A 9,547-nucleotide genomic window follows, 5' to 3' on the forward strand; every position below is an offset into this window, starting at 1 on the left:
AGTGGTGTTTCGTCTGTCTTTACATTTTGAATTCAAATTCCACTGAGGTCGACTTTGCCTTTCATCGACTGGCCCCCTCCCCCAAAATTTCAGGCCTTGTGCCTAGAGTAGAAAAGAATATATATATATATATATATATATATATATATATATATGTGTGTGTGTGTGTGTGTTGGATCTACAAGAAAAGTTAAATAGGTTGTAAGGACAACAGTGATGCCTTTTCCACTGACATTACCACCACGAGTGAAAGAAATCTGAACGTGTCGTGATGTTTACATTTTTCAAGATTCATGAGCAGCATAAATGTCACGATTCCAACTGGGAATCAAAATTAGATAATGGCACTCAGATTGTGAAGAACTTGAAGTCGCTATTCTTGAATTAATAATGAGTGATGTCAGACAAAAATGACTATAGTTATATTGTGTGTGTCTGCAGCTTGGCAGTCTTTAATGTTACATAGACATATTTGTTTTTTACAGAGCTATTGATATATGGGCTGTCGGTTGTCTTGTTGCCGAGATCTTATGTGGAGATCCTCTCTTCCCTGGAGATTCAGATTTAGATCAGATTTACCAAATCATCAGATGTTTAGGTAAGGTTTTTATTCGTATTCTTTTCATTCATTATTATTTAACTCTTTTGCTGGTCATATCTGGTCATATCTGGTTATATCTGGTTATATCTGGTCATATCTGCCCCAACTATTCTTCTTGTTTTCTGTTTACATTGGCCAAATCTGGCCTCTCACACTTGTCTTTAAATGCCATTCTAAAAATAGATAATCACATCATTAAAATCTCAAAACTATGAGATAATGCAGGATTAATTCAAAACAATTCATCTCTGTCCCTTTATACCTTTAATCTCTCAACTGGCACAAAGTCACCTCTCTCAATACCACTCCCCACTCTCAGTTGAAGGGGATTTGTTCCTTTTTCTTTTTTTGTATTACAAGGGACTTGCCGCTGTGGGGTCACTCGGTGTCCCCACTAGAGCTGGTGACAAGAAAAAAAGCAGCCAGTGCATGCTGAAAAGGGATTTGTTTCAGGAAGGACAACCAGCCATAGAAACCATGCCAAAGCAGACATTGGAGCTTGATGCAATTCTAAATATATTCAAGACTTTTCTCAGGTTTAAAACGTGACGTTTTTGTTATCTCCATTCCAATGATGGAGCTTTATATCTTTGTTAGAAACCAGTTCCTTTCTCAAGGGAAGAATTAAGAAAATTAAAAACAAAAGAGAACACACACACATTTATTTATAAATTCTTTATTGCATTTTAGGAGACCTGATTCCTCAACATAAGGCTTTATTTGCCAAGAATCCATCATTTTCTTCTGTAAGAATCCCACAAGTAAAAGAAAAGAAATCTATCCGAAAGCGCTTCTCAAAGTTTTCTTCTGATGCTGTACTCTTTATTGAGGTAAATATATTCAGTTTCTTGAATTTTTGGAGAAAAATCTTCACATGGAATTAATCATTAGTGTTTAGGTTACAAAGTGTTATCCCTGTCCTTTATAGCGGCACTATAAAGTCAGTGGTGTGACAGTCATGTGACAGTCATGGTCAGTAGTAGGAGAGTCGTTGTACGAGTTCTCAGTTGAAATCAGTGTCAGCTACGTGATATATACAAGTTCAAGTCAACATCAAGGTAGACGTTTCAAAGTCATTGTCTTGTGGAGCTATCAGTGATAGCAGGATAGATGAGTCAAAGATAATAAGATGCGGAATACTGATGCAACATAGTAAGGGTGTGACAAGAACATAACAGTGCCTATAACAAGGTGACAAAGGGAACAGAGGATACCACACACATAGTAACGCTTTGTAACACACACACACACACGGTCACACACACACATGGTCACACACAGTTATATATTTTCTGCATTGTTACCACCTCTTGTCTCCATATTTCATCTTTTACAACTCACCCGGTACTGGCAGCAATAGTAACAACTACAATAAAAATCAAAACTTAATGAGATATCAACCGAAGGCCCTTTTCGTTTTAATATATCTCTTAGTACCAAAACAGCTTTTTAGTCTGTTTTTTTTCCAGTTGGTTAAAGAAGAAACGCTCATAACCATTTTCAGATCCTCCAAGACTGGTTGGAGGTTATCTTCAGACCTGAGGCCTGACCAAAATACTTGCAACAGAGTGAACACTGTCTTAAACACTTGTGGACCAGGTGTTGGTTAGAAAGCAGGCAACAAGTTGCACAAAAATTTGCAATAAATCTCTGAATTGTTCTTACCTTGGTAACTAATTTTAGGTTGTTGGTTACTAGGAGATTTCAATGTCCAATCTAAGAAAATGGTACAGAACCAATTATGGTGTAAGATGGTACCATCCAGAAGACATGAGTGAGAGAGAGCCATTGTTGAACCAGTCACACATCATTTTACTATTTGTATTTTGTTTTAAATAATCTAAACAATGTCTAAATGAATGCAGAGTCAACATTTTAAAGTGAAATCTTTTATTGTATTAATTTCAGGAATGTTTAAACTTGGACCCTAACTACAGACCAACGTGTACACAATTACTTAAAAAAGGGTTTTTTCAAAAAGACAGTTTTTGTTCAAAATTCCCTCAAGAAATTCGAGCGAAAATACATCGTGAAAAACATAGCAAATATTTACAGAAAGTTCATCATAAGTCAAGCGATATTGTGAAATATGAAGAGAAAAAGAATAAACAGAAAGAGAAAGAAGCAGGAAAGGTGAATCAGTTAAGGAAATATTGTAGTTGATAAGGAGTGGTTGGCATTAGGAAGGGCATCCAGCTGTAGAAACATTGCCAGATTAGACTGGAGCCTGGTGCAGCCACTGGCTTTCTAGACTTCAGTCAAACCGTCCAACCTATGCCAGCATGGAAAACAGACGTTAAACGATGATGATGATGAAGGTAGAATGATGGAATATAACATACTTTGGGTGACATGACAGAAAACCAGAATGCATACATCGCAAGCTTTGACTGATATGTGTTTGTGTATGAGTGTGTGTGTGTACATATGTGTGCGTTGGCACGAGTGAGGAGTTTTTTATATGGACTATATGTGTGTATGAGATGGAGTGTAAGTTATGTATGTGGAAGTGTGTGGGAGATAAATGGAGAGAGAAAAGTGGGGAACAGCAGAGGAAAGGAGAATGAGTGGGAAAAGAGAAATGGAAACCTGTTACAAGAAGGAGGTGGAATGTTAAGTCCAAATGGTATTTGAGTTTTTAGTGTGAAGATGTGTTGTTGCTCCTGGTGATGTCTGGTGGTGGTGGTAGTGATTTCATGGGGTAAGTCCAAGCTGAAGACAGTGAGGTGTTCGATGGAGTAGTTGGTCAAGCAGAAGTGAAGAGTGACAGGGATATTTTTTGGTGGCAGATATTTCTTAATCGTTCTGTAAATCTGTTGGGTTTATGGCGGCGAGACTAACCAATGTATATGATCCACAAAGGATACATTTGAGGCAACAGGTGATGTTAGAAGAGACACAGGAGAAAGAGTGATGGATGTGAATAGTGCGATGGTTGGTTCCAGTGAGGAAGATGGTGTTGGGTGATGAACGGACAGGTGTGGCACCAGGGTCTGGAACAAGGGAAGGAACCAGGATGGGTAGAAGTGGGAGAGAGAGAGCTATGGACCAATAGGTTGCATAGATTTTGGAGAGGTAAGTTGGGAATTACAGGGAGGGTTGTAGGATTGACTAGGAGAAGTTAGAAAACCCATAGGATTTTCAAACGAAGAGGTGGAAAAGGAGGGGAAATTGGGAGATGGGTGCGGGCAAGGAGACAGGGCTGAGGTGCAATCAACTTGGCAAACAAGGGTGGCAAGGGCATAATCCATATATTATGGTTTCACTTAGACATAGTGATACTAATAAACAGCAGTTGAAATTTAATGTACAAATGCTTTAGAGTAAAAGTCTCAGGAAAGTAGACAGCATAATGTTCTTCCCCACTCTAGGCACAAGGCCTGGAATTTTGTGGAAAGCAAATGTTAAACAATGACGACGATGATGATGATGATATGTGTGTGTGTGTTTATGTAAATATGTGTGTGTATGTACACTAACACACACGCACACATACACATCGTACTTTACATGTCATAATAGAATACTGGAATACCATCATCATCATCATTTAACATCCATTGTGTTCCAGTATGGCCATGTATTCTGCTCTGACCAATGATATTGCAGAAGCACAGCTGAAACCTTCCATGCACTTCCTAAGTTCCAAGGGTTATCCACCTGCAAGCCAAGCCATTATTTGGGAATGGACCCATGGAAGGGTGAACTGTGGATCTCTTTTCAAAACCCTGGGAGACAGTGATGATTCAACAACAAGGGATTAAGCTCAGGAGACTGAGGATGGGATGGGATATGCGGCTCCTCTCACATCGTGTCCAACAGTTGCAGTCAGTAGATGATGACGATGATGATGATGATGGTAAAACATTCATCATCATCATCATCACCATCATTATTTTACGTCTGTTCTCAGAACAGAAAAATTAATGAAGGCTGCTGTAAACTAGGATTTGAACCTAGGTCATCGTTTCCACAGTATGGGATCATAACCATTAAAATATCACAGCTGTTGTCCCTTGAGGGGTAGGCTAGTTATACAATCAATGTAAATGGTTTTAGAAAATTGTTGTTTTTGAGTAAAAGGAGCCTGATTTTGTGATTGGTGGATATTTATAGTTGATCTTTTATGAATTTTTTAAGGAAAATAACGGAAGAATTAACAAGAAACCAACTGAAGTATCAAAATGGTTCAGCATATTTCCTCATGTGGAACAAGAAAAAAAGTTGACACATTTATGGAATGAAGACAATGCCATCTTTAGACCTGACCACTGCACCATATCTGATGCCATGCCGCCAATCAGCCATAAATATATTTCTAAACAAAACATACAAACAATGTAAGTTGATTTCCTTTGCAGAAAATAAATGAAACCATCATTGAGTTCCTTCTTGATAAGTTCACCATTTCAATATTGCAAGAGTAACAGGTATCCTTTCACTTTGATCTTTTACTTGTTCGACTGTGGCCATGCTGGAGTGCTGTGTTGAGGGCAGTGTTGAGTGCAGTGTTGAGCATAGTGTTGAATGCAGTGTTGAGGGCAGTGTTGAGTGCAGTGTTGAGTGCGGTGTTGAGTGCAGTGTTAAGTGCAGTGTGCTACTCAAGGCACATTGTAATTGTCCTGTTAATCACCCCCACCCCCACCATCATCACTGTTGCAACTGCCGCCACAGAAATTGTCCTTTGTTTGTTTTTATATTGTTTACCCTCTAATACCTACCTTTCTTCTTTCCTTCCTCCTTTCCTTTATTCACTCAATATTGACCTTTCAATGTATTTCCAGACCAATGGAAAATCGCCAATCAGATGGTAAAAGTTCTTCCAGCCAAAGCCAGCAACGTTTTCAATTCCTGCAGCACCATTTCTCCAGTTTTTATGCAAGAAGTGGTCAGAGCAAAATACAAGATAGACTCAGCCATTTTGAAAAAAAGAAAATCAAGCTGAATGAACCTGAAAAAAGAAACATATTAATTTTACCTAAAATGGAGAGTAAGTGAATAGGTGAAGGTTTCAAATCTTCCTAACACCATTTAGTCATTTTATTTCCCATTGTGTTTAACATTTATGTTAAGAGAAACAAGTATGTAATAGATTGATAATTACTTATGCACAGGTCAATATATTGGTAACTAATGTACTGATCATTATATCAGTAATTAGCAATGTATGGCTCAATATATCGGTAATTAACTATGTATAGACCAGAGGTTACTGCTGCTGTTGTAGTTCAGCTCAAAGTCAGCTTTGATTGAGAAGACTTAATATGAAAGATTCAGTTATGAAGATCTTGTTTTTTTTTGCTCAGTAATTTTATAATACTGTATCCCAAGCTACATAATCAAATGAACCTATATTTAAGACAGGATTCTACACCCAAATCTCTTTTTCTATTGTCTAATTATTATATCCTATAGTTGATAACCCTAAGGTGTGCAGTTCTACCTAAGGTATTGAAACTGCTATCAACTTTAATGATACAGCTGATGAGGGTTTAAGTTTTGTTTATTTTCTTCATTTGTAACATTTGCTTGTTCTGTTGTTATAGTTTATGCCACTTCTTATATATATGTCATGTTTCTTGTTAGTTTTCTTTTTCTTGAATGGTCGATTGAATAAAACCTTAGATTTGGGTATAGAATCCTGTCTTGAATATAGACACATTAGATTATGTAGCTCGGGATACAGTATTATAAAAAGGCACATTTCTGTGTCTAAGTCAATAGTAATTGAAACAAAAGGAAAAATAATGTAGGTCTACTTTCAATGAAAACATGTTTAGCCAAGGAGAGTTGTAACCTTCAATGGAAGCATCGTTTGTGACAGGAAGGGCATCAAAATATAGAAAATTTACCTCAATGAATTCCATCTGACTCATGCAAGCATTGCAAAGTGAATGCTAAGGCAATGATGATGATGGTGATGATGGGTCAAACAAAAGGTTACATTTAATCATCTACTGTCTTTGTATTATTTTTGAAACAGAAATTCTTTTACAGAATTTAGTTTGTTTCTAAGTTCAAAATCTAATAGAATTATTTTTGCCTTTCAATTCTCTGTTGTCAATAACACAAGTATCAGTAATATACTGGTGTTAACTCATCAAACTATACTCCTTTCTTAATAAAAATTGAGCTTCTGCAATTAACCTTTCCATAATTAGTTTCATCTTAAATGTTGAGTTCAGATCCAACCAGTGTTGACTTGCCATTTATCCTTCTGGAGTTAATCTATGGTCAATTCCACCAGCTAAACTCTTTCCTTACAAGTTTGGCAACTTGTGTTCATGTGAAATCATTTTTATTTTTCAGGTTATGAACAGCCCCACAGATAAATGTACCATCGGATCATATATGGGACGAAAAGGAAAAAAAAAACTGTTTTAGGTCTTTGAGCTGGTCTTCCAAAGGATAAAAAGAAATTTCTAATTTCGCATTTACTGAGAAATTCATTTTGTTTGTCAAAATGGTAAATCAGAACCTTAATTTTGGTTAAATTGTTAAAGATACAGAGTTTATTTCATCACCTATTCATCTTCAGAAAAGGCAGGAATGACAGAACATTCAAGATTCTGTTGGAGATTCTTCAACCAATATCCCTTTCTTCATTTCTCTCTATTGAAAAGGCAAGTCATCTCTACAGATTTCACAGAACTAATCAAGTTTCCATGAAACAGTTTAAAATCTGCAACATAAGGAAACTGTGTTGTTGGCAAGAATTTGTCCAAAAGGGAGTTTCTTAATGATTCATTGCTCAAAGCAAATTAACTTGCCAATTTCCTTTCATGAGTGTCCAAGAAAGATCATTAGAATCTTTTTTGACACGAGAATTGCACCTGCGTGAATCAGTAAGCTTCCAGAAGACTGACCAAAAGGTCATCAATTTGTTTTCTGTTGTCATGTAATATGCTTCTGGCAAAGAGATTCCAGTCTTAATGGCTTTGGTTCAGTATAAATGATACTGCGGTAAGGTGAAGTGAATTACTCTAAACAACAAAAGTATAATAAATTTTATTTGATTCCTATACTGAACTGAAATCCTTGTCATTATTATAAAGGAACTCTGTGTGGAACTATATGTACAACACATACAAGTAAATGTGTGCTTTTACACATACAAATGTACAATATGTGTGTGTGTGTATATACATGTCTCCTTATCTTGACATCGTTTGATATTTATGAAGAGGTATCACTGTCATACAAGTGGTGTCTTCGTGGAATAAGTGATCTCTTATTTGAAAAACAGGTGAATGGTGTGCCAGGAATGATATGCAGCTGTAAAATAATGTCTCAAATAACATATTCCTACAACCCATACAAGCATGGAGAAATGGATGTAAAACAAATAAACGAACATGTATAAGCTGTTACTTTGCTATTTTGTTTTAACCTCTTTCTCTGCAAACTAGTTAGATGGTAACCTTGTTCTAGCCTCAACAGAATTGTTTTTACAAGTTTTAATACACATACAAATTCTGTGATTTTCTTTTTGCTGAAATTCAAACATGACAATATCTATTTCTATGTACATTTCTACAATATAAATTGTAACTTCACCCACCTTGATTGTTGAACATTAATATCTAAAAGTTGCCATTTTTGATTTCTGTCCTATTTTAGAATGCATTCACATTCTAAAATAGTGCTGTGTAATTATTATTATATTATTTTACACTCCAGATCTGATGCCATCTCCATTTTTGTTGGTATTTAAGAAATAAATGAGCCAGTATAATTAATTATTGTTGTTATATCTATGAATACCTTTCAAGTTTCCTACTTTGGTGATCACTGATGTTGAAACAAGCTGACAATTCGTGACCTGAAAACTTCTGAACAAACATTTTTGTAATGAAAAACGTTTTGTGACTACAACAGCTCAGAACATATTTTATTTGTTTTATTTGTTTGATCGAGGAACAGTTTCCAAACACTTTCACACTTTGTACTCTGTCAGCCGCAAACTATTTTTGTTTTGGTTGTCAAATCAGCCAAACTGTTTTTAACAATTTGGAACCATGTTTCATCTTGTTATTATTGCACAAGGTAACAGTAGCCAACCAACATGAAATATCATCTGGTCAAGTGGAACATTGACCAAATAATGGCACAAAAATAGCATAATTTATAAAAATATGTAAATTGTGGAATCAATACTTTTAAGAATCCTAAAAAACCCCCAAAAAACCAAGATTAAAAGAATTATGGCAGTAATTCCTGGTTTACGTACGCAGATTGGAAAAATCTATGCAATAATATAACAATCAATGGAACAGTTTAAAATTTCTTTTCAGTCAAAATTTATCATTTCAACATTTTAAACTCTTTTAAACACACAATTCCATTATCTAGCATCCAGTAACATGTATTTTCCTTCTCAGCAACACAAAAATATATTTCCAGTCTCTCATACAGCAACACATATTTACCAAGTCTACCATGTAGTGGCATATATTTTACAAGAAAACACACCAGTAACATGTCTACCATGTAGTAGACAGGAATTTTCCTAGTCTAGCACCCAGCAAAATGTATTGCATTTTCCTACTCAACCACACATTAACACATCTTTCACTAGTCTTATTAGCTGGTAATATTTATTTTCCTAGTCTACCATCCACCAAAACCTTTTCTATTTTCTACCTCCCAGAAACAAATATTTTTCCAGTCCCCTGCCCAGCATTTGCCCCTCAACAGCTTTTGCACTTTATTAACCTACCTCCAACTAACATGTATTTTCTTATTCTACCACCTGGTAATATTTATTTTCATAGTCACCTAATCAGAATCCCTGTGTTTTCCTAGTTCTCTACCCAGAAGAATCCATTTTCTTCCTCTCACGGACCTAGTACATTCTGTGAAGAGGTAGGCAAATGATTGTCTGTAGGGGTAGAAGCTATTTTAGTCTTTCCAAAAAGATAACAACCTCTCCAGTACTGGCGCTAC

The 9,547-nt window shown here is 36.0% G+C and overlaps 1 protein-coding gene across 1 annotated transcript in view; it reads left to right on the top strand.

Annotated features, from left to right (window-relative positions):
• Nucleotides 1-7,718, top strand: part of LOC106869037 (cyclin-dependent kinase-like 4) — a 19,068-nt gene extending 11,350 nt beyond the window's left edge. The window contains exons 4-9 of the mRNA XM_014914541.2: nucleotides 486-598; nucleotides 1,292-1,431; nucleotides 2,510-2,734; nucleotides 4,742-4,941; nucleotides 5,386-5,591; nucleotides 6,911-7,718. Coding sequence (XP_014770027.2) covers nucleotides 486-598; nucleotides 1,292-1,431; nucleotides 2,510-2,734; nucleotides 4,742-4,941; nucleotides 5,386-5,591; nucleotides 6,911-6,933 — 907 coding nt within the window. The 3' untranslated portion in view covers nucleotides 6,934-7,718. The remainder of the gene's footprint in view (nucleotides 1-485; nucleotides 599-1,291; nucleotides 1,432-2,509; nucleotides 2,735-4,741; nucleotides 4,942-5,385; nucleotides 5,592-6,910) is intronic.
• The last annotated feature ends 1,829 nt before the right edge of the window (nucleotides 7,719-9,547 follow it).

Source organism: Octopus bimaculoides, chromosome 4 (genome assembly GCF_001194135.2).
Source record: "Octopus bimaculoides isolate UCB-OBI-ISO-001 chromosome 4, ASM119413v2, whole genome shotgun sequence".
In the NCBI taxonomy this organism is placed as follows: Eukaryota; Metazoa; Mollusca; class Cephalopoda; order Octopoda; family Octopodidae; genus Octopus; species Octopus bimaculoides.